At 43.2% G+C, this 26,429-nt stretch overlaps 1 protein-coding gene across 1 annotated transcript in view; it reads right to left on the bottom strand.

Moving 5' to 3' along the window:
• Positions 1-1,576, bottom strand: part of LMTK2 (lemur tyrosine kinase 2) — a 41,460-nt gene extending 39,884 nt beyond the window's left edge. The window contains exon 1 of the mRNA XM_063171446.1: positions 1,423-1,576. Within this exon, the coding sequence (XP_063027516.1) occupies positions 1,423-1,576 (154 nt within the window). The remainder of the gene's footprint in view (positions 1-1,422) is intronic.
• Positions 1,577-26,429: the final 24,853 nt, after the last annotated feature.

Below are 26,429 nucleotides of genomic sequence, written 5' to 3' on the forward strand. Positions count from 1 at the left end.
TAGAATTAAAAAAAAAAAAAAACAACACTTTAATACTATGTCCTGCAATTTGTCCAATTAGCTTTTCATTTTGAGAATAAAGCTTTTTACCACTGCCATGGAAGTTATGCTTTGTTCTCCCATCTTTGTAAGGTACATGCATAGTCCTCATAGAAAAGAGAAAATTGTATTAAAGAAAATTGACATTTGACATTTCCCTTTAAATAGGAAAATTAACTGCATTTCAAAGAAAGTAAGACCCAGGAAAGACATTATAAAAATCTTCATACAGAACTGATTCTGCTGTCTTCCCTTATTAATATTATTTCTAAATTAATATTATTTGGATAAATCTCAAGTATTTTATAAATAAAAAAATTATTATGTAGGATCAAAGGAAATAAAGATTTGACTGACAGTTTTCTCTTTTTCAGAAATTCACTTTTACACAAAGCATGAAAGAGCTCAAAGCCAGCTGATGGAGGGAATTACTTATGAACAATTCATAAATGTTCTGGGAAGGAAAAACTGGGAAAGAGACACAGGTCCAAAAATAAAGGAAGTATGGGTTCCACTCCCAGTTCTGATACTTGGTGTGGAAGAGCAGCCAAATTACCTAATCTTTGTGCTTCGTATCTCTCCCTCCCCACTGCTCCTGCTCCTCCCTCAACATCTTGTCTAGTTAAGCTGTACAACTCCTCACGGCCAGAAGGGAACCTCAGCACACACTGCAACCAACGCAGCCCTAACAAAATTCAGTCTCAATACAATGTTACGTTTCCAAGCCCCAGTGAAACACCAACAATAAAAATTAACCAAACACATAGTTGGTACCTGTGAATCCTAATAAACCTCTGATCAGTCAGTCCTACGACTGCGAGGACATACTGTTTAGTTTGTGCCTTTAAGACAAACAGGAAAATAGGCAGGGAAATCGAAGGAACTCAGCGTTACCTGACATACGAGAGAAATAAATGTGAACTACAGGACTATTTAGAGAGCCGGGCCCGGGGGGGCCGGGGGGGAATCCGACTAATCTGACCGGAAAACAGGGAAGTGCCGTCTGCCCCGAGGAGCCTCCACCCAGGAACGGGAGTCCCGGTGATTCACAGGCAGAAGCAGAAAACAGAAAAACCCCGCCGAGCTCAGAGCAGGTGAAAGCAGCAGCACTACGGGCAGAAGGTCTGCGGTAAACACAGACGGAACAATCCCGCAGCTCAGTGTCAGGCTCGGAGCGATCCACAGCGGGATTTCGCCCGCTGCCAGCGGCACAGCCGTGACCTACAGCCGGGGAGCCCCATCCGCCCGCCGTGCCCTTCCCGACGCTTCGGCGGAGCCGTGCCCGCAGCACGGGGGAGGGACGGGGGCTCGGAAACCCGCAGTGCCGCCGCTGCCGGGCCCCGCCGCGGAGCCGCGCCCCCGGCCCCGCTCGCCCGCGCTCACCTGCACCTGCTGGCGGCAGCGGAGCCGCCTCGCCGCTCCCCGCGAGCGGCCACAGCAGAAGGACGAGCCCGAGCAGGTGTCGCGGGCCGAGGAGCCGCGGGCCACCGCCCCCCCGCCGCCCGGCGCTCCCGCCGAGCCCCCCGCGCTGCCGCATGCCGTCCGCTCCCGGACCGAGGCCCGGCGCCGAACGAGGGGCTCGAGGTTCTCAGCGACTCCGGGGAGCCCCCGCGGCAGCCGCCGCCCCCCGACTCCGCGGCATCGGCCCCGCCGCCGCTCCTCTCACAGAGCCCCACCGGCCGCCGCCGCCGCCGCCATCTTCCGGGCTACCTGACCGCGACGGGGCGGGGCGCGCCGCTGATTGACAGCCCGAAGCACCAATCAAACCGCGCTTCGCTCTCAGGAGGCGGCTCCACTGGTTGGGAACAGGCTAATCCGTGATTGACAACCACATCTGCCAATCGATCTGCAGAGGACGAGCTAGGGCGGGGGAAGGCTGCGGCGCGAGAGCAGCGGCGCGCGGTTGCCAATCAAGCCGCGCTCGGAACAGTTGGAGGAGGGCGGGGCGTCTGTCGGATTGACGTCTCCCTCCGCCAACCCGCTGGCGGGGCGGGGCGGGGAAGGCGGGGCTTGGCCGAGCCCGCGCGCAGGACTCGAGGGCGTGGCGGGAGCGGCTCCCCCTGGCGGCTGAGTGTCCCCTCAGGGCCGGGGAGGGCGTGGAGCCCCTCAGAACTGCCCCGGGACCGGCCCTGCGGGAGCAGAGAGCCCGGGCAGCCCTTGGGATCCGCCCTGCGGAGCACAGAACCCCTGCTGCCATCCCTCGGGATCAGCCATGGGGAGCACAGAGCCCCTGCTCCATCCCTTGGAACCAGCCATGGGGAGCACAGAGCCTGCTCCATCCCTCGGGATCAGCCATGGGGAGCACAGAGCCCCTGCTCCATCCCTTGGAACCAGCCATGGGGAGCACAGACCCTGCTCCATCCCCTGGGATCAGCCATGGGGAGCACAGAGCCCCTGCTGCCATCCCTTGGGATCAGCCCTGGGGAGCACAGAGCCCCTGCTGCCATCCCTTGGGATCAGCCATGGGGAGCACAGACCCTGCTCCATCCCCTGGGATCCGCCATGGGGAGCACAGAGCCCCTGCTGCCATCCCTTGGGATCAGCCCTGCAGGGCACAGTCCCTGCTCCATCCCTTGGGATCAGCCATGGGGAGCACAGAGCCCCTGCTCCATCCCCTGGGATCAGCCATGGGGAGCACAGAGCCTGCTCCATCCCTTGGGATCAGCCATGGGGAGCACAGAGCCTGCTCCATCCCCTGGGATCAGCCATGGGGAGCACAGAGCCCCTGCTCCATCCCTTGGGATCAGCCATGGGGAGCACAGACCCTGCTCCATCCCCTGGGATCAGCCATGGGGAGCACAGAGCCTGCTCCATCCCCTGGGATCAGCCCTGCAGGGCACAGTCCCTGCTCCATCCCTTGGGATCAGCCCTGCAGGGCACAGCCCCTGATCCATCCCTCGGGATGAGCTCGGCCCGTTCCTGCTGCTCTGCGGGGCTGATGAGCCCCAGGTCGGACACTGGGATGGGGACACCGCCCTCCCTCTGCAGCCCGAGCGCTTCCAAGGCTGGAGGTGACCTTGTTGAATTATTGATACCAGCGGGGTTTAGAAATAAAGATTATTCTCGTTTAGGTCTGTGATTATGCTGAACTTGGAGTACATGAAAATGAGGTGTCAGCTCTAAGCAGCATAAATGCAAGTGTTAATCCTAAGCAATCAGAGCTCTCTGCAGTGAGGAAACGGGGAAATACCATATGACTAACAAACCTGATTTCCGTTTTCCAAATAATTTAACAAAAAGGCTAATTATGTCAACATTATATAATGACTTTGGGAGCACAGATTGTCCAGAGAAATGTACAATGAGTGCACCCCTGGGAATACATGAAAGGAAAGTTTTGTGTTCAAAGCAGTATTTGGAACATGGTGTCCAGGAAGACAAAACACAAACCTAAATCCCCACTGTCCCTCTGAATTTGTTCTACCATGGGGATATACTTGAATCAAACTATTCTTACCAAGTGTGTGTGTTAACCTCAGTCTGCTATCTTCTGTCTGGTTGAAGACACTAATTATGTTACCAAATGACCCATATTTTTTGAAACATTCTAATTAGTTTTCCTTCCAAAGGAAATATTTTACTTGAATAATAAATTGAATACAATCATCTCTTTTGTTGCTTTAGTAAATTATTACTAATTCATTATCCTATTTATAATGAATTACTCTCTAAAATAATCCCAGAATATTGTTTGTCTGGTTGTATGTGGATGTCATGGATGGCAGGCAAAATGTGATCCCTTCCCTTTAAAATTAGTGATATGTTATGTACAATACATGATATGTATGACATCATTTTTTCATATACAAACAGCCACCATCTCCATTTAAATAGCTCTTTGCTGCTGTAATACTGAGGCTGGTGATGACAAAGCTGTGTCTTTTTCTGTATGTGCTGTAAATATCCAGTGGAAACATCAAGGTTAGTAATTTATCCTTCACTCTATGCCACCTCCCATGAGCATGGACACCATGGCATGGGGACAGTGTGGCTCCTTGCAGCTGAGGTCAGAGCCACACTTTGTAGTGATGGTTAATCAAACAACACCAAACAAACACTGTGTTCCTGTGGTGTAACACAGGCAGATCCTGTGCCCTGATACCTGCAGAGCCTTGGGTCTGAGTTACTTCTGAGTTCTGCCACCAACCTCATGCAAATTCTACAGAGAAAAAATGTTGAGATTGATAGCAGCTACAGACACAAAGTTTAAACCTTCCTTCGTAGCCTTCCAGCACATCTACAGTGCAAGGGTGCTCTCATTTCACTGCTGAAAACAATTCATTGCACCTCAGCACAGCAGGCTGCTTGATTTCCCAACCCAGCCTATCATAATTGAATGCTGGGCCTTTGATGTAATTTTCTGATAAAACATCATGTTGTAATATCATCTGGGGCATTATGGCAGCATATCATTACAGGGACTTGTTAGAGCACTGTTCTATAATGAAGGGACACTTAAGGTTGGCTGTGAATTAGTCACTGGTAGAAGTTAAATAACCAAACCTTCCAATCCTTTGTTCTACACCTTAGTCACAGTTTACTCCCCATCTTCAAATACACCACAAACATCAAAAAAAATCCAAGGATGCAAAGCTTCATCTCCTATCTCCATCCTCAGGAATGCTAGATTCACTCATTTACAATTTCTGCAATTAAACATCTGTGGTAACTACACGAGACTAATGGGATGAGCAACATAATAGTGAGTAATCTGAAAGGTACCTACAAAGAAAAGATATTTACTTCAACCAAACTCTTCCTGTACACAAAATGGGACGTGTCACCACGTATCACTGCCTCGTGTCTCCTCATTATGCACTGCTATCATGGCCAAATTACTGAAGCTGCTGTTCAGCGTGGGAGGTGTTAAAACCTTTTTTTAGAGACAGATAATTGGATCAAGGAGAGGATGTTGATAGTTTGATTTTCAGTTGGTTTTCTTCAATATTTTTGATAACATTATTCATGCAGAAGGAATATTTGTCTGGCGGGCTCGGTGAGCTGCCAGAGGGGTGTTAAAGGTCCTCGGTGTAACTGTGAACAAAGCCCCAAAAGAATCACAAAATCACAATTCATTTACTACAAAACAGCATCACCAAACACCAGGAGCTGAGCTGATCACAGGACCCAGCTCCTATTCCAGATCACTGTTTTAAGCACAAAGATTGGCTTCTCTATTTGGGAATGTTGAGACACACACTCTGCTCTCCCTCCTTACAAAAGAATCACATCTCCTGCTTTCAAATATAACCTTTCTTTCCCTGTCAGTGCTGTCTTTTTGTATTTAACAAAGTGATTTGCTTCTCCACCTGACAGAGACAAAATAAATATCACTGGTTTTAACCTCCACCTTCAGTCATCAGTGACCTAATAGTTTTTTTATATAACTGGAGGCTTTTTTCTCCATTTCAAAGTCCAGCATCCAGAATTTCACATTTTAAGGAAAATTGGCTGAAGAAAACTTCATTTAAAAGTTCCACAGTAAAAGAAATCTTCCCATTTGAGTCAATTGTTTTCCCTTTGCATCTATCTGTCATTCTAAAATAGGTCTAGGTCAGAACACCCTGATTTCTTCCCACAAAGGATTAAATTTGCATATGGAGAAACAAACCTCTGGATTATATGATATTGCATATTTTCAATTGCTAGTAGAAAATTCAGTTTGCATTAATTTTAAAATGTGTTAAATAAAGATAAAACAGCTCTTTTAAAATCCATTCCTTGTAAATCATTACAGAATTACATTCTTCTTGGGAAATATTTAATATTTGGATTTGCATCTGCCACTAACGTCCAGCAAAATTTAGTACAGATTTCATGTATGTCGACTCAGGAATACCTAGTAGATTTTTATGAGCTGGATTAGGAAGGTTCTGCTTCCTTTGACTTCAAACAGGTAGACTTTCAATAAGTTTTAACATTAAGATATGAAAATGGATTATAATTGTAAATGTGTCTCATTCAATTAATTTAAATTTACTTTATTTACTTTATTAAATTATATTCATTTCACTTTAGTCCACTGAACCATTATATGGAATCAATGTAGTTAGTCAAAAGAATTAATTTTTGTGAAGGAGAACTTAAGTACTCCCTCAAAAAAGTATAAGTGCCAACATCAGTATAAATTTATTCTCAACAAGATTCCATCCTGATTTACAAAAAACAGTCACAAGTGGGTAAATTTATTTCCCCACATGTTACTCTCATGATGTTACCATCCAAACTGTCAATTCATGCCAAAATTGAAGCTGTTTTTTATGCCACTGACAACTACCTAATGCTGAAATAAAAAGATTGTCTGTGGTGATAAATCTCTATTTTAAAGCTTCCTCCAAAATTGTAAGAGAGAAATTATATGTGACTATTCCCTTCTCAGGTACAGGAGGTTTAATTAATTTCCATCACACAAAAGGAAATGCAAAGTTTTGATTTTTATGAAAAAAAGCTGTTGTAAAACTTTCTCAGCTACATTAGAAATTCCTTCCACCCTCTCCTATTTATTTTTAGCAAATATTAAACTCTGTGGACTATTACATTTTGCTCCAGATGCAGCAAAGCAGGACTGAATAGAGTGAGAAACCATTTAACCAAATGAATGCCTAATGCAGTCCTGATCTAAATATACATTGTATGTGTGTCAAGGGAAAAAAAAGCAAAGCAGAAAGAATATTCTCACAAACAGCCCAAGTAAGAAGCAGGAGATCAAACAAGGAGGTTGCAGTTCAGCATCTCCTCATGCAATCCTTCCATGAAGGCAAGAGCTGGGGAAGGTGCTCAGCAGCTCTCAGGAACTTGTCCTGTCTGAGCTGGCTCAGAAAAGCAAATGTCACCTCGTGGGGCTCGGGGTGTTCTTACACTGGAGGTGTAGGTGACAACAACAGCACTTCTGCAAAGGAACAGCTCAGCAGCACTTCTGCCTCAGTGTAAGGGTTTAGTAAAGCTGCCCACAAGGTACAGAAGCAGGCAGTGCCTCTGAGGAGCAAACCATCCCCAGGCTGCAGTGCTCCTGTAATTAGCCATGTTCAACTAAGTATTTGCTGATGTAAACTCTGCTTACAAAATGCCAAAAAAGCATTGTCTGCTTCTAGACCTCTTGAACAGCAGGAATCTCTTAATCACAAATCCTTTCAATGAAGGAAGACAAACTTTTGAGTGCAAGATAAAACATGATTTGCATGTCTGTCTAAATAGGAATTCTCCTACTAAATTTTGATCAGTGTTATATGTCACCACTTGAATGTGTCACCTACTGAAAGCCAAGAATTGTTTGGAGTCCTACCAAACAGGGAATTCTTGATCAGCCTGTCTATTAAGGTAGTCTTTTCCATTTCCATACCACTTTGTACCTAACTATAGAAAACAATCAAGAAAAAGTCTCATACAAGTACTAGTTCTCATTAACATTGAGCAAGCTGAAATTCACTGAAGATTAAAGGACTTTTTTTACATATGCAGGACTCACTTTTCATTTTCAATAGCCTTAATAACTCAATCCTATGCAAGTGCTCTAAAATTAAAACAGAAATTACCTTAGAGCACTTGCATTTCATTTCAACAGTCTCTCACTGGCTTCCACACTCAGTTTTAGTGAAAGCACAAGCAAAGAGTTCAGGCTGAGGACCCCCTGTGGATGGGGGGGAAGCTCATCCCAGTTCGAAAATCATTTGTAATACTGACAAAAGGAATTTTTAACAGAAGCACTTGGATGTGGAGGGCAGATCCAGAAAAGGATAAAAGAACAGAGCAAGGAAGCTGCTAACAGAGACAACTCTCAATGCCTTCAGCTGGAGTGCTCACCTGCAAGAAAAGCACAAGGATCCAGGATTTAAAGGAAGGTGCAGCTCATTGCTGCACTGCAAGGGAAGGATGTACCTTGTACTGAAATTTTATGCTTTCTTATGTATTTTTCTTATATTAATGAATGTTGTCTTCCACAGCACTGACATTTCAACATGAACAATTACACAGAGAATTGAGTGAATCAAGACAACTTAAACAGGATCAGGAAGAATCTTGTAAATTGAGGAAGGAGCACAAATCAATGATCCTGCACATGTAAACTGGAAAACAAAATTTTCAATATTTTCATTATTTTTAATAATTATTGGTTCAAAAGATCACATTCAGAACAAGAACCATTTACAGAAGGTAACAATTGTTTATAAATGTCTGTGCTATTTGTTAATCAGAAGAAAAAGAGGTATAAAATACTTCAGTGCAAATTTATTAGAGAAAGCAATAAAAGCTAACAAGCAAAGCTTATGCCACCAACAAGGAACAACTCACTAAAATCAAATATCAGATGCATTTTAAAAAAACCTTGGCCATTTTAAGAACAGCACCTTAGTTTAAAAGTTGACTTATTAACTGGTTACTTACAAAAACAAACCTGAAATATTTAGCTCATTTTCCTTATCCTTGCAGTCTGAGAGTCCAAAGATCATCCAAGAACCAAAGCCCTTCTATCTTCCACAATCCCTTTATCTTTTTAATAAAGCTAATTCAACAGAAACAGGTTTACAAAATTATTTACATTTTGTAGTCTTACAGATGAAGTTGCTTTTCAAAGCTTTGACCAAAGTGAAAAGGTCTAATCTTATTCATTAAATGTCAATTTAACAATTTTGCTCTCTGGTCCCAGAAAAGAAAAATTGGTCCAGATAAAAAAGTGCATTTATCTTCACAGGGAGCTGGGGTTTCCCTTTGATATCAAAGCAATGTAAAAACCAACAAATATACCTTAGTGGGGTGTTTGTGGTGTGCCAGAAAATACGGAATCTAAATGACTTCTGAAGAGTAGAAAGGGGTTTGATGACAATTTGCTGACAATATATGAATCTCTAATATACACTCTATATACACTGAGTAATCAGCAATCAATGGTAGCTGGAAAATGCATTTTATTCTTCATATATTCAAATGTAAATTCTTGAACATGAAGGAAATTCAATCTAAAGGTCTAAAGCTAATCAAAGCCCAGGGGCTGTAGAATGTTCAGCAGGAGGATCTCTTTCATATCTGTACACAATACAAAAGGGATGTGGAGTTTTGGTGCTGTGAACTCCAGAGGGTACAGTGACTACCACTGAAAATTGAGAAAAAATATTGTAAGAGATTAAACTACATATGAAAACAGTTATCAGCACCTTTGCCAAAGGTTTAATTCCTCTGCAAGTGTGTGCTACCATGGCTAAGCAATTTTGACCACACAAATATTTTAGAACATGGGAGGTGACATACCTGCTCCAAGATGTTAGGAATGCTCATGACACATCTGCTTGGAACTTCCTTTAATGCCAAAGCAGACTGGGAATTTTAAAGATAACAAAACCCCCACAACTTTATGTCATGATGTACCATATAAACATGAGGAATTATTTCCTCTTGGATTATGGGCATGTGCCATCAGCACACTGCTGGAAAACTGCCTAACAAGCTGACAGCTTCTGAATTCCCCTTGTGTGAGCACAGCTCAGGTTATCTATTTATAAAGTCCTACCACAGGTGTTGCCTACGGTGGCACATTACAATAAGCAGCAGTTAAAGAGCTTTTCTCATTTTGATGTGACCCAGGTGCTCGGTTGTGTCCTGTCGTTCTTTCTAGTCAGTGCTCTCAATTAGAAATTTGGAGAGCCTGGCATCTGGCACAGGAACACAACAGAAATGAACATTACCATTTCCCAGGGGTCATGGATTAAACATGGCTTGCACCTGCTCTGCTTACTGCTGAGCTGGTAAAAGCAAGATTATCACTTTTATCCTTTCATTGGTTAAATTTTACAGCTTAACTACCCACCAAAGTATAGACCACTTTTTATTTGACCCAAATATAATCTTCATTCCATGCAAACCACTAGATATATTTATTTTTCTTAAAGACATGTCTCAAAAAGCTGATTCTCTGAACGTAGGTATAGAAAATATTATTTCTATCCAGCAAATTAACACAAGTCATAATAAATTCCTACACATTAAATACTCCTGTTGTACTAGAAAATATTGCAATGCTCTCTGTGCATAAACAGTAACATCAGTGTGTGATATCTGATTTTTCCTCTGCCTGGATTTGCTTATATTTGTTGGGGATCAGGACAGTTACAAGAGCTTTGCTTCTCACTGGCTGGTCCCACCACTGGCAAAGGGCTTGGACACACATCCCTGCTGCATTGTGCTTTTCTCCAGCTGGCAAACACGAGCCTGGCAGCCATCTGTTAACATTCTCCATGCTGATCTAGATTCCCTGCCTGGGCAGACCCACTGCAGAGGAAATCCACTCTGGGATTCCTGGTCTCATGTACTGTGAGCCTTATCCTGCAGACAAGGTGCTAATGGGAGAGAAAGGGGAGAAGTGTGCTGGTTTGGCTGGGATAGAGTTAATTTTCATCACAGTAGCTGGTCTGGGGCTGTGTTTTGTGTTTGTTCTGGAAACAGTCTTGATAGCACGAGATGTTTTTGTTACTGCAGAGCAGAGCTCACACAGAGTCAGTGCCTTTGCTGCTCCTCTCCCCACACACCTGCCAGGAGAATGGGGGTGCATGAGGAGCTGGGAGGGGACACGGCCAGGACAGGTGACCCCACTGACCCAAGGGATGTCCCAGCCCACAAGGCTCCGTGTTCCATGTCTAAAGCTGGTGGAAGAATAGACAAGGGGGAACTTTCAGAGTGGTGTCATTTGCTTTCCCAAGTCACTGTTACATGAGATGGAGCTCTGCTTTCCTGGGGTGGCTGAACCTGACTGCCCATGGGAAGTGGTGAATGAATTCCTTGTTCTGCTTTGCTTGTGTGTGTGAATTTTCTTTACCCATTAAACTGCCTTTATATCAACTCATGAGTTTCCTCAATTTCACCCTTTCAATTCTCTCCCCATCCCACCAGGCAGACACCAGTGAGTAGCTGCATGGGGCTGAGTTTCCATCTGGGGTCAAACCACAATGAGAAGGAAGGTCTGTAGAACATCAAGCTGATCACTGCAAGGCAGCAGATCCTGAATGTGCCCCACCATCACCTGCCAATGACTCCCAGAGAGATCTGGACAGCACCAGCTCCAGCCTGAGCCCAGGCTCACCTCTGCTCTGGTGCTGTGACACTCATGCAGGTGGCTCAATTCTTGCACACAGCTCTCCTTAGAGAGCAAACTCTGAGTGAGAAACACTCAGGAGCTCTGCCACAGGTTGGTTTAATGTCCAAAGAGCTCACCAAGGAATATTGTTTCCCATATGTGCTCTAAATTCTTTTCTGCTCTGTCTTTCCTGTCCTTGTCTGGAATGCACTTTGTCCACTACTGAGAAATTCAGTGCTCTCCAGATGGCTCTGGCCATTTTCTTCCCTTAAGCAGAGTTTTGTGCTGCTGTATAGAACTGCATGACATTACAGAATATGAGGGAAAGTGTGTTTAGTGCTGTGCAATGAAAACACAATGCTCCCAGTTAGAGGCAAAAATCTAAATAAGACATAGATACAAAAGTCACCATTTGGAAGACAGCTTGTAGATAATAACTTACAGATTTTCTGATTATATGATGAAGGAATCTTGCATTTAATGATTTTTAGACATATATAGATCATTCACATAGAGAAAGAATATTCATTGGTTCAGAGGACCAATAAATCAGTTGTTATACACTGAAAATGGCTTGACAGCAAGCACTAACCCAGTTATGTTTTATTTTATTGCTACTGCACAACAAGCAATTAGCATAAGCACTTGTGATAATTACAAATTAAAATATGCAATTGGTCATGCATTTTGTGTATGTAATTTTGAGTCTAATTCATCATCTGGCCTGGGAACAGCTATCATATATAGCCACATTTATTTACAGAAAGAGACTCTTACACTGCAACTGATTGTTTTGTGCAGTAATTTCAGCATAAAGGAGACACAGTCAAATGTCAAATGGATGTGAAATAGAACAGTCATTCCTGTGTTCTCTGTCTACTGCATTATTATTGATATGCTTTTGCTTTTGCTTCACAGAACTATATTTGGCAGAAGAACTCAGACTGCTGCCTGATCTTAAAAAAAAATTAAAATTCCTGAGGAAGGATGGCACAGATAGATTTGCACAGGATAGACATACACGTGTAAGAATGCATTCAAAATCCCAATGAAGCAATGTCTACATTAGTGCTACAAGTTCTGTAAGCCTTTAAGCTGCCAGAAGAATCCCTCGTTGATTGTGCCCTTTGTTTAGTGCTGCAGACTCCACAGCAGTTCTGGCCATTCACACAGGGAAGGGTCAGCCCTGAGACTGATAAGATGCTGCAGAGATTACTGAAAGGAAGAAATACACCCACTTAAAAGAACATGGAAGAAAACAGTGCCTTTCAAATGGAACTACAAGGAGCAGGAATCAGAATCTCTGGCTATGTTTAGAAGCACAATATGATCCTATTTATGCAAGGGCCTCAACCCAAATAAGTTGAGGAAATTCCCATTCCCAAAATTAGGAAAAGAAAATGTAACTTGCATTCACTTAAGACTCCTTTCAGATTTGCTCATCTTTCCTCATACAGTTTTGTAGATAATTAGCTCCTAACTGAGAAATTAAAGATGAAGCACACTAAGAGTGAAATAAACACAGTATGGGAATGAGATGAGAACCTAAGGAAAATTTCATATCACGTTTCCTGAAAGTGAGCTTCTGTCAGAAAGATGATCATGACTGCATTAACAAGCCCCCTAGTTATTCCCAGCAACATGACTTTCAACAGCCTTTGATACACATAATGACAGCTTTGCAGCATTAAAGCTTAATTTGGGGTGAATAGAATTCCTCCTTGATTTTTCTCTCCACAAAATCTGATGCAAATAATTCCTCTGACACTGCTGCTATTAAAACCAGGTAGGTCAAATTAAAGCAGTTAATAACAAATATATGTGGACCAGAAGGTTTTTTTCCCCCTGACTGCAGTATCCTGTACATAATTTTACATAGAATCAATTGACTCTTGTTAAAAATACTACATGGTTCATGTATTAAGAGGTTGGAACTCTTGATTCTACATAAATATACATTAACAGCCTTAAGAAGAAAATTGCTGTGGAAAAAAAGTCAGAACTTATGTATCTTTCAGACATGAGAACTGGATCTAGGTCAAAACTGAAGCTTTAAATAAATACCATAAATAAATAGAAGTCTAGACTGTCTAGTTCTGTAAACAGGAAAGATTATTCTGTATTTTCTGTGACATGTAGTTCACATTACAATACAGTTTGGAACAAAGAAGTGTGTGATCACTCATAAAGCATTTTCCCTAAATGCTAATGAACCTGTGGTGAGCTAAAAAACAGGCAAAGATGCTGGGACCTTCCTTTCTGCTTAATCCTCAAGCAATCATCCCCTGGAAACTCACATTGTGCATCTTCAGGTTACAGAATGAGATGTGAGATATTGAATAAGGCTTCTCTCTCCTACAAGCCAAATAAGTCTTTGCACTTTGATTCTGCAGGCAGGACTTGAACCCAATGCTGACTCATGTGCATCTCACAGGGTCACAGCCCTGATTTGCTAATACTGCCTGGCAGTCAGAACAAGAGTTTCCATTGCAAAGTTCATTTTATCAAAAAAAACAATGTGAATATAATGCCTTGAAAAGAGCTGGATTGATGCTGCAGACTACAAGCTGAAGTAGTAATTGCCTTGACTGTAGAGGCACCAAAACAACATGCTTTTCTAAACCAATCAGTCACCCTGAATTGGACCTGGGACATATATTGGCAGTTAGGTACTATTAAAATACTGCTGGTATTAATTACAGTGTCATTAATACTGTTGTATCCTTGCCATCTCTATTAAGCTGTCACACATACTGCTGCATGTGCAAAACTCCCCCTGAGCTGGAGCTGAAGGATGATCAGAAACAGAGCACACATTTGCCCAATTTTCAGTTCTGGTAGTATTTGCAGTGACACTCTGCCTAGGAGCTGAAATCATGGACAAAATTCTCTCTACCCAATGGGGGTTCCAGTCTAGGTAGCATTATACAGACTGCACAGAATTCCTGCATGGAATTGCTGCTATGAATCCCACAAGCTGGACTGTTTGACCAGCTTTAGGTAAGACTCCTGCTCACTTTCCATCCTAAAACTGCAGACACAAGATCAAGTGTTTATTTCAGCAGCCACTTCCCACGTGCAATTCTTCCTCCAGGTGAAACAACTTCCCATCTCAGCCACCTTTCCACACAGGCAAGCAAAAAGAACTCTTAGAGATGCGGGTGCCTTGCCAAGACAAGAAATTTCAGATAGTTTCCTGACATTCTGCTGATGGGAAGAATGCCTGTACACTTTGTTACCAGTAGGCCAAAAATTCTTTGCCAACCATTCTATCTTAGAAACTACTGCACTGGTGGTGTGACTTTAAACCATATTGTCCTTTTGCAGTAATCAATCCCCAAACTCCTCTAAAGAAGTGCCTCTGACCAAATATCTCTTTAAAAAATATTCTGAGCATCAAACAGCCCACAGAAATACCAATGGGACATTTCAAAACAGAAATTGCTGTTCCTATCCTCTCTATTGAGAAATTACCCCTCTAATACCCTCTGAGAACTACTAATTAAGAGCTACTAAATTCTTTTGCAGATACAATATGCCAGGTAAATGCCAATCCTTTCTGTAACATACTACAATGGAATGGCATGATAACAGCAATAAGGAAACATAGTCAGAAAATGTTACCAGACAACAGGAGAGCTATTGTATCTGAATTAATAATGTTGCAGTTAAAGAACTGTTCTTGCTACATGGAGAAAGGCAGAAGTTCTGACCAGAGCTGCTCAGCTGTGAACACTGTGGAGCTGCTGGCACTTTGAAGAGACCCGGGCTACTTTTGCTCTGATGGAATGATTTGAAGATGAATCCGATACAAACTTATTACTCTTCCTCCAATTCACCGAACCTTTTACTGCTTTCCTCCTGTCTAATTTAATTTTACATCTCTGAAAAATTAGGCATGATGCATTGCAGCCACTGGTAATGGCTGAAAGGGAGAGCATTCCTTGAGCTGCACAGCTCAAGTCTCATCCTCCCGTAGGAGACAAGAATTGCTCTTCACTTGCTGCTATGCTTTGCCTCCAGGCTCCAGCCACAAGGCGTGCTGCCCTTAGCTATTATCTAATCTAGAAATGCACAATATTTACTTTCTGAAAACAGTTGCTCCTGAGCCTATCATGGCAATTCTTCATTGTGCAAACATTTGGAAAATGCTTTGCATCACCCAGCTCTGTCTGGAGGCACTCCCAGCCACAGCAGCTGGGTGTGTGCAGACACAAGTGACTGGGCCAAAAGAACTCCAGCAATGGCATTTCTCAACAAGTCCTTTATTTTTTGTTTGATCTTGCAGTCAGTGCCAAGAAGCAAATCTCTGATGGATTCAGGAGATCAAGTATGTAGGAGCATATTTGTCCCCTGGCTCTGCTGAAATTTATAACCTCAGTGAATGGCTTTGTGACGGCTCCTCTCTCCATAGGAGGTGCTCTGACTATTCTCATTGGCTGTGAATGCCAGAAAAATACTGGAAATATGACATCCACAGGGGAACAAATCTATAAGCAGAAAAATCAGTGTGTCTGTACTCTTTCCTCATATTAATACTTCTCTATGACAATCCTGAGGGTGTAGTCAGGGCCTGAGGGCCTGTGGAGTCAGGGGGTTCACACAGGCAGCTAAGCTATCAAATGTCTATTTTCAGGTCATCTTTGGTTGTGAAAAGGGTTTGGTTATCATCTGGGCATGGCAGGGCACAGCCTCCCCCTGGGCCTCCCACAGGACATGCCCTGTCTCCCTTGGAAGTTGTCTTGCGAGACAGAATGGCAATGCCAAAGGCAAGGTGAGGTATCAGGAGCTCATCAGTAACTCTGCTGGAGCATGGAGAGGTCTTCTACATTTCTGCTGAGAACAAAAAATTCCCACTAATGCAGTATGTAGAGAGTTTATTAAGGAAGACAGAAATGAGAGGAGAGGGAGGCTGTCACTGAATGTTGAGGAAATGACAGAGTATTAAAGAAATCTGTGATCACACTGACCAAACAAATTCTGTTTGGTGGAAATAACTCAGACTAGGGATGACAAAAACTGCCCCAGCAGGACTGTGCTGGGGATCTTTTACAGCCTCTTTATTCAAACTTGAATATAAATTATAAGAGAGGTAAAATTACAGGAAAGTAAGAACTGCAACTCCTTGTTTAAGGAACACTTTCACTTCCCAGACCTAAAGCAGAAAATTAATGCCACCAGTGATAGCAGAGCTCCATCAAAGACACAGAGATGGTATAAAGTGGTTTTCTTAAATAATAAATCAGCAAACAAGAGATGGTGTTTCTTGAGAATAAGCAATGATCCTTTGCTTTGACATTAGGCTAATAACAGATGGGATTGACATATAAAGGAAGCAGTAGTCTAACAGAAATTACAAGTCTTAGGAAAAATAGAGTATATTTCTTCATGCAAAAAGCTATTGAGGAATACATACAATCTCCTCCCTAGCATACTGAAATGACTGGTATATGAATTTACAAGTAAAAGCAACCAGTGTTTAATGAATTTCAATGAAAGCTTGCCTAGGACTTCAGCATAGCAAATGCAATGTTTATATTTCTGAAGTGTATTTTTAGAAAGTATACATATTCTAAAATGTATTTTAAAAATTCAGTATAATGCCAAGTCTTAGAACAAATTAATTGTAGGGAGGCAAACAGAATGTGAGAAAACATACATGGTTTACCAGAGCAGAGGATATCAGACTGAGCTGCTGTATCATGAGTAAGATAATTGTCTCTCTGGAATGAAATAATGCAGTGAACTCAGTCTATTGAAGTTCAAACAGATCATTTGATACAGTGCTCTGCAGGAATTCATTACTGAAAGTGGAGGTGATAGGGATTAATATAAAAACAATGTGAAGAAGGAGCAACAGGTTATAATGAAAAAGGAGTTACAAGAATGGAGCAAATTACCCAACAGATTCGTTAGGGATCACTCTTTGGAGCAATACCATACAATCCACATTTCCATGAACTAGGAACATCATCAGGCCCAGCCTCAAAAACTGCCACGTGATAAAAAGCTGGAGGGTATTGCCAGTCCTGAGGAGGACCAGATCACCACACTGGAATTAGATGACCTTCTTGCCTGCAGTGATAGAAATTTAATAATGTGAACTGCAAAGTCATGTTCTTGGGATTCATCAGCTGGAAGCGACAGAGAAGGAAAAAGATCTGAGTGTTCTGATAGACTGACAGTGTGCCAAATCTGCCAGCACAACACAGCTGTGGAAACAAATAATGTAGTGTTCAGATGGGTTAGGTGAGATTTTTAGCAGAGAAGGAAATATTGGCACTTTTAGACGAGGCACTGGTAAGATTTTGTGTGAAATATTTATACAGTTCCTGTCAACAGTGTTGAAAAAGATTAGCTTGAACTGGAATCAGTGCAGACTGGCTATTTAAGCAATTACAGAATTGGCAGTCTTAGGGAGAGATAAAAAGAACATGAACTTCTTCAGTGTGACAGTGGAGGAACAATATGCAAGTCTTTTATAAATAGATCTTATGATAAATAGAGTGGGAAAAGAACTAAGTTAAAGGTTAACATGACTGTGAGATAAAATTGTTATAATCTGATCAACAAAATGTTTAGACTGAAAACTACAGAAAACTCCTTTAGCTATTGAAGGAGAGCACACTCTTGCATGGTGTTTCAAAGACAGAATAAGGGCAAAGAACCTAAGCAATCTTAATATGGAACTTGGTAATCTGACAGAAGAGTTTCATGACTAAGAAAATGAGTCTGTGGGCAATCAATGTTTGGGAAATACCAACAGAGGCTTGAAACAAGGCTTGATCTCTCTTGTTCTGTATTTCTTGCGTGTGGATCCCATGCTTCATCACAGAGTTTTCTGATTCCCAAAGTGTTTCACCAGCAGGGGACCAGCAGGCTCCTCCCAGCACATCCTCATTGCTGCACAAGTTAGTTTCTGGGATTTTTTCACATACTGGGCCTTTGCCAGTTATTCAACTTCACCTCCAAAAAATTACATCTGCCTGGGAAGTGCAGAGTACATTGGATGACACATAGCCAAATGATGCATTTCTCCTCCCAGGCAGCTGGGATTTGCACCTGGCTGCACTGATGTGCAGAAGGATTTGGGTGGGTGTGTAGATAGACCAACTCCTCCTCTCCAGACCCCTTCTGCAGCACTGGAGCACCTGCTAGTGCAGTGTGGCTCTCCCTTTTCCAGCATAATGCACTCTGTTCCATGGCCCAAACTAATCATTGGATGACATTTTATTCTGTACAATCTTATTGCTGAATTTTCATTTCTCAGGTGTCTGTTTTTTGCATTCTCGCTTATATTGGTATAAATCTGGAGTAACTTTCCTGTAGGCTGGCCCCTGCTAACTGAAATTAAACACAGGATTAAATACTCTTTACCTCCTAAGACTTCTATTCAGCATCAGCTGCCCAGTCCCCATTCCCTGAGTTATTGATTCTGCTCTTTTATCACAGTATGGAATGTGATAAAGCTGTGATGCTGCGGAAGTTCAAGGACACATTTCTGCACCTGCCAAGGGTGATTCCCTAAAATACTGCAGGGTGTATGTCTGCATTTTTCCTTTCTCTACAGTTATCATCTTCCCCACCCTGTGTTATGAGGAAAGCCAGAGTAGTTACATAACGTTCTCAAGAGGAAGCCAAATAATTGCTAATGCGTGTTTGTTTTATTTGTTTCCATGTCAAACTGAAAAAAAGCTCATATCCCACTGTGAGCTACCTGGCCAAATGTAATTCTTTCTTTTATGTCTGAGAAATACTACAACATCTCAAACATTTGGGGAAAGAGTATTAGTAACAGCAGCAACAACACGTGCCATGGTTTGATCTCACTCTGTTATGTTGCTTTTCAGCCCTTTCCCAATGATATCATAATCTGAATCTGGGGCTCTCACACAGTCTGCCTGGGTTTTCCACCACATTAAATAATTTCTTATTTTTCTGGAGTTTTGAACATGAAATTGGTATGAATAATTCTGATTTAATCACAAAATCCTGTGTAAGTTGTAGCCTGTCAGGGTAAGGGGATTTTTTTCTCTTAGAATAAGCATAATTCCAATAAGCCCTGCCTGTGCACTTAGACACTCCTGTGTCCCAGTGGATATGACACTGCAGGATATTTCAAATCCCCAAGAACTGCTTTGTTTGAAATTGGGTTCTTCATTCATTTGAGGATCCAATGTTTGTCTACATAATAGAAGGCATCTACATAAGGTTTAGCATGGGTGATATGAGTCAGGTACTGATGCCAATGGCAGCTTTTCACAGCTTGATGAGAGAACCAGGACCTTAGGGAAAAATCTTTCTGGAAAGCTGAACCTCCACTGCAGAGGAATGCACCAGAAAAGATCACAGTGGGATGGAGGATCATGTACAAGACACTCTGGCAGGATGGAGAGGGTCTGGGTTATGTCACAGCAGCTCTGTGCTCACCTGAGGGAGCCAGAGGAGTCACAGACAGAGGGGACACAAAACAGCACAGCAGCTGGAAGGGCAGCCCTAGAAGCTTCCTTGACCTTGCTGCTGATATTTTGTCCCTCGTTTTTTGCGCTGCAGAGCAGCATTTAGTGTCCTACCAATAAATCCTCATATCCATCCTCCTGGCTGACTCAGCAGTGTAAGAGGGGCAGCTTTTTCCATAAAATATTTTCAAATAATTTTAGAAGCTCAATTTTTTTTACCTGATTACGACCTCAGCTGCTCTGTGCCGCTCGCACGCAGAGCCCGGCGGCTGCCGAGAGTTCTGCGGGAAGGCAGAGCCCAGCACCTGATCCCGCTGCCTGATCCCGCTGCTTCCCGGCCCCGAGGGACCCCCCGGCCACCCTCCCTTCCCAAAATCCCCGCGGCCACGGCCCCGGCACGGCAGGCACGAGGTGGCGCTCAGCAGCCTCCCTGCGCAGGGAGCGGGGCACTCCGACTGCGGGAACGCTGTGTTCCCGGCCGCGGGATGGGAGCTGGGCATTCCCAAAGGCGGGATGGGAGCTGGGCATTCCCAATGGCGGGATGGGAGCTGGGCATTCCCAATGGCGGGATGGGAGCTGGGCATTCCCAAAGGCGGGATGGGAGCTGGGCATTCCCAGCATCAGGATGGGAGCTGGGCATTCCCAGCACCGGGATGGGAGCTGGGAATTCACAGCACCGGGATGGGAGATGGGCATTCCCAAAGGCGGGATGGGAGCTGGGCATTCACAGCACCGGGATGGGAGCTGGGCATTCCAACACCGGGATGGGAGATGGGCATTCACAGCACCGGGATGGGAGCTGGGCATTCCAACACCGGGATGGGAGATGGGCATTCCCAAAGGCGGGATGGGAGCTGGGCATTCCCAATGGCGGGATGGGAGATGGGCATTCCCAGCATCAGGATGGGAGATGGGCATTCCCAGCACCGGGATGGGAGATGGGCATTCCCAATGGCAGGATGGGAGCTGGGCATTCACAGCACCGGGATGGGAGATGGGCATTCCCAACACCGGGATGGGAGCTGGGAATTCCCAATGGCAGGATGGGAGCTGGGAATTCACAGCACCGGGATGGGAGCTCGGCATTCCCAACGGTGGGATGGGAGTTGAGCATTCCCAGCACTGGGATGTGGAACTGGGCATTCCCAATGGCAGGATGGGAGCTGAGCATTCCCAGCACTGGGATGTGGAACTGGGCATTCCCAATGGCAGGATGGGAGCTGAGCATTCCCAGCACTGGGATGTGGAACTGGGCATTCCCAATGGCAGGATGGGAGCTGAGCATTCCCAGCACTGGGATGTGGAACTGGGCATTCCCAATGGCAGGATGCAGGGCTGGCCATTCCAAAGCGATGCAGAACTAGGCTGGGGACAGGCCAGAGGCCAGGAGCCAAGCTGGGTAAGCCCTTGAACAAGTGTTTCCTACATCAATGCAAATCCTCCACGACTAAAGGCTTTAGGTTTTAAAAAGTTTTGTGAAGTGTAGCAAACATATTAAGGAAACACAGTAAGAGAAGGAAAATTGAAGCAGGCAAGAGACATCTTAACACACTGATGTCAATCCTGCCAGAGCCTGTAAGTCAGTGTTTGCAGGCTACCAGCCTTGTCCTGTTCTTCCTGCCAGCCTCAGACAACAGCAGCTGAAAGGAGAAAGACAAAATCACCTCCAATATGTACTACAGGACAACACCTTTTCACTCTCATTATTTTTCTGTCTTTTGGTCATTCTCCGCTCCCTGCCTATTTATTTCTCTTCAGTCTCCCTTCTCTGCTTTGGCTGTTTTGTCTCTGAGAAAGCACAAGGAAAGAGGACTCAACAAGCCAAGCCCTGACTGACAAGTCCAATACTTTCATCTCCCCATCTTTGCAGCAGAGCCCACTTCTGACTGCAGTTCATGGGTCACCTGTCCTTCCCTGCCTGAAAGCCTGAAAAGCAGCCTTTTTTTGAAGGAGCCTGATCACAGTGAAACATTCTCCCAGAACAGTTCTTTATTATGATCACCCCTCTGTTACTTCTCTTTGTCCTGTACAAGCAGGTCAGGCCATGTGTGTTTCAGTCACACACTCATGTCCACATGCATCACATGCAACACGTGCTACCTGTGCTGGTACCAGCTGGGCAAGATGAGGTATCTGTATTTATTTAAATTGTACTTCATCTTTGAACAGGTGGTCTCTCTGATTTCTTGGCATCACCAGCATGTGTGAGGCCCATTCTTTCATGCACTGACGTTTATGGCTGCTATAGATGTATGACTTATCCCTGGGTAATGCCAACTAAATCAAAATTATGTTTATGCATAAGAACTGCTTTATTTTTTCAGGCATCCAGCTTTAGTGCAAGCAGTTCAAAAATGCTTTCCCATCTTTTCTCCTTAATACCTTGTCAAAATTTGATTAGTGCATTATCCCTTCTATTCTAGCAGGACCAGCCTTTAAGCAACAGAATTCACTCTTCTTATCCATCCTATTCTTATGAAATTTCCTCTTAGGCAAATCTTGCCTGCTCCAAAAAAAATAATCTAATCTGCAAGGACTGCCTGTCAAGTAGGTGCAGAATTCAATGAGTTTACACACAGTTAGCACAGATGAGTTCCATGCTTGTTGACTGCTGCATACTGAGAATGTGTTATGGAGTGCAAGGTGCTTATTTGGGATTAATAATAATGCACTGCTCTGCATCACCCTCCAGGAGCACCACAGCAGCACCAAAGCCATTACAAAGCCTTGGATGGCACTGTGCCCCTCAGCCTTGATGACAAGTTTTAGCCACTGCTCAATAGCTCAGCTGAGCTGGAGGAGACAGTGTGTACCCTTCTGCTTTGGTTTTAGTTAGAGCAATTGCCCAGCTTGATCCCTCTACTGCTCCATCAATGACTTCCAACATACAGCACTCCTTGGACCATTGTAAGAGCAGAATACTCCACAGCTGACTGCTCCAAGAGCCCAGTTTAAGTTACACCTCATTCAAAAGTGAAATACTATGCATCTAAAAATCAAAAAAAAAAAAAGCTGGAAGACCTCAGCTCCCACCCTGCTGCTTCAGTCACTTGGGAATAAATCATGAACCTTCAAACACCATTCAGAGATCACAGACATGAACTCCCACATTCATGATGACTTACCATCTTTTGAGTTGTCCTTCTGTCAATCCAAACAATCCAAGTGATTAATAAATCCCAGCAGTTTCACAAAGGCCTGCTGAACTCTCAAAGGTCAGAGCTGTCTCTCACAGTGGGGAAGATGTGCTCGCTCTGCCACTGCTAATTCAGCCTTGGGAGGTGTGTAAGCCAGCCACAAACAGCTACTGCTAATTACAATTAAGCTCCAGATCTTCACCTACCACAGATAAATCTGCAATGTGTTTGTATGTTTGTGTCTTATTTAAAAGAGTCACAGTGTGAAAAACCAAAGTGCAGAGTTGCTGACTGGCTGATTAGCAACAAATCTGCATGATCTTTACCCACATTTTTACACCAGCTTAGTCTGCAACATTAGTTAAAGCATTCCCCACTCCTGGCACTAATCTGACTTATTTACATACTTATTCTTGCACTGCCTCAAATCCTGCTACAAGATCTACCTCCCAGAAACTGGATGTGGATTTGGAAAAAACAATATAAACCCAAAACCAAACAGGAGTTTCATTCTAGAATTGAACCTCCCCCTCCACCTTTCACACAAATATTATTATTCTATGCCATATAAAAGTAGCTGTTGAGGTGCTGTGTGAAAACCAGGACGCTTTAAATTTCTTACTTGTCTTTAAAAAGGCAAAACAGAGAAATTATTCTTTGATTACTCTGTCTGATGCTTGATAGTTATTTTGAAGGTAATTTATTTATTAAAAAATGTCATTTCCTTTAAACACTACAGGCTTTTTTTAATGAGTCTTTCCTGTTACATAGTTCACAGAAAGTCACATATCAGGTTTTTCTGGTGAAACAGGCTGAAAGAACAAAATCAATACCACAGGTAGAGATTTTAAAAATAATTGTTGATCCTGTAACAACCAATATATTTGATTAGCAGCAGAAAAGCAATGACTGGCCTTTTCTTTAAAAAGGCAGCACCTTGTCCCATCTCCTGTACAGAAGGTGGCTGGCCAGGATGTTGGGTTTTGCAGCCAGACCACCCCAGGCAGTCACACAGTGAAGTTCCAGGGGAGAGGATCTGGTGTGCAGGGCTGTGACAAGAGGGTAGCAGAGTTCAGACCTAACCCTGGCTCTAACCCTGGCTCCAGTAAGGATTTGTGAGCTGGAATTTTGAGCTGTATCCCCACCCAAGAAGCCTCTCCCCCAGCCTTGCCCACAGTTTCCCTGTGCCCTGCTGGGGTCACACCAGTGCAGGCACAGGATGGAGGGTTAATGAAGCCCAGTGTCAGCACCAGGATCTGGTGTCTGCACCCAAGAATGAGTCATTTTAAAAGAATGTAGGTATCAAAATGCAGGCACTTCTCCAGCTACATACAAGTTAGACTATCTGTTTCTTGCTGATACAAATTTTCACACACTAGGGGGGAAAAGTGCTGGTTTCATGCATCACTTTGCACTGGATTGTGTCCAGTTGCTTTACTTATCATTATGCAACTGAACCCAGGGCAATTCAACACCCAAGACAAAATTAGAAATACATAAACATATTTTCTGCTCTTTGCTCTTCATAACAATATTTGTTTCTCTCCCCAGCCCAAGATGAACTGCACAGAACAAAATGAAGTAGAGAAAAATTTATTTTATTTTTCTGAATTGAGTACTTTGCCATTTATTACTGGCTTGCAGAGCAGATCAGATGGAACTATTTCAGTTTAAAATAAAATACCATCTTGATAGCTGGGAAAATTCATGCATGGACCAAATCTACCATAAGGCAGCCCTTAATCAGGCAGAAGCTGAAACTTTATCAATATAGGGATAAGCAAAGACTCATGACCAATGTAACTCAAATTCCATTTCTACTAAACTAAAGAACTTAGAGAAAAGCTAAAAGATAAACCAAACCAAACCAACCCCACCCTGACAACAAAACCAACTAACCTGTATTCCAGTACAATTTTTAATTTCCAGAAATCATTGACAGTAACTGTGGAGTTCACACAAATCTTTCAGCCATTAAAGATATTAGCCAAGTTTTGCTTATGGGGAAACATCATCTTTGTGATGCATTTACACTGAGTAGGATCTGATTCCTGGAATCATCTGTCTTGCAATTGAGCAGTTTGTAGCATAAGAATCTGTTCAACATACACTGAGATAGTATCAACAATTTTCCCTTTCAGCTTTGACCTCTTCCTTTGACCCTTTTTTAAAGACAAAGCCTGTCACTTAAATGCCTGTGGCAAACTGGCACAAAGCACACAATAAATATCAGCTGTCCAGGGCCACAGGGAAGCTCAACATCCACCTCAGAATTAGAATTCAGATAGTGCATCCAGGGTTTTGCATTTCTCTCTCTGAAAAGCATAAACAATTTCCATACACAGGCAGGTGATCCCTGGAGGCAGAACTGCAGAGGTGCAGGAGTGGGGCCCAGTCCTGCTGGTCCTGCCAGGGCAGGTCCTTGCTCCTGAACTCAGCCATGAGAACAACTCAGCCAAATGCCTGCTGCCATTCCTGGGCATCCTGCAGCCATTGCTGCCTGAGGAGGGGCTGGTTCCTCCTTCTACTGACAATTACCATCTTTCTTTGAAATGTTGAAATGTTCCTCTTTTGACTGGGAAGTAAATTTAGGAATATGGCTGAAAATGACCACATCACCTTAAGAGAAACTTCTATGTGTTTTGACAATGGTCACAAAGTATACTAAAATGGCTTTAACCATGATGAGGTACAGGATGAAAAAATTACAGATCTTGGTAAAAACAAGGACACTACTTAATTTTCAGTAGCTGAGAAACAAATCTCTCAATTTCAATTCATTCTAATGGCCCACTTCTTCTGTAGCTATCACATCCACCTTGTGAAGCAATTTCCAAATGTTAATTATAACATAATTTTGATGGGAACATGGCTTATTGTGGTCCAGATCATGTTGGCACTCAAATAAATGGGAATTTTTCCATTGACCTCAATGGAAACAGGAAGTCTCATACAGTAGGCATTTATAAATTTCAGATATTTGTCCCTATAATTTATAAATTATGATGTTGCTTTCAAGAATAAATCTTACTCCAGTCCCAGTAGAAACCCATGGAATTTCTTTCTTTTGGACTCAGGAACACTGTGTTTTCTGTGTATTGTATTTATTTCTGTCAGGGAACGTTAATTTCATTCTGCAATCTGTTCTCCAGACAGCAGAGGAATGGCAGCTGCAGCCTCTGAGAGAGCTGTGTCCACCCTCACCAGCCGCAGGGACTGTGACTGTGCTGGGTGAGGAGAAGGACACAGGGACAGGGCTGGGCCCACACAGACTGTGGGGCTACCCAGGGTCACATGTGCTGAGATTTCTACTTGATTCATTTTCCCAGAAAATCTCCTTATCAGAGAGACTCCTCAATGCAGAATAAAACCACCAGAGCAATTCTCTGAGTATCCTCTTCTTATAAAGCTATAAATACAAAAATCATAAAGTAAAGTCTGACATGACACACACACACAGAGCCTGTCTTCCCATGCACAGGGAAAAAATTATCTTTATTTGCTTTTCATTCTTATAAAACCTTTGAGTTTCTCAGCATTGGGATTGTGGCCTCTTAACTTTTTATTTGTATTTAAATCCTCCCAGCTGAAGAACTTAGAGAGAAACAATCTTTTGTATTTGAAAGGTTTTATAAGAATGAAAAGCAAAAGAAAGTAATATAAATAGGAGCACATAATAAATTTCAGTGTTGTCATATTTAGTGGTGCAATAAAAACCCCTATTATACATGC

The sequence above is a fragment of the Melospiza melodia genome, chromosome 18, assembly GCF_035770615.1.
Source record: "Melospiza melodia melodia isolate bMelMel2 chromosome 18, bMelMel2.pri, whole genome shotgun sequence".
Lineage (NCBI taxonomy): Eukaryota > Metazoa > Chordata > Aves > Passeriformes > Passerellidae > Melospiza > Melospiza melodia.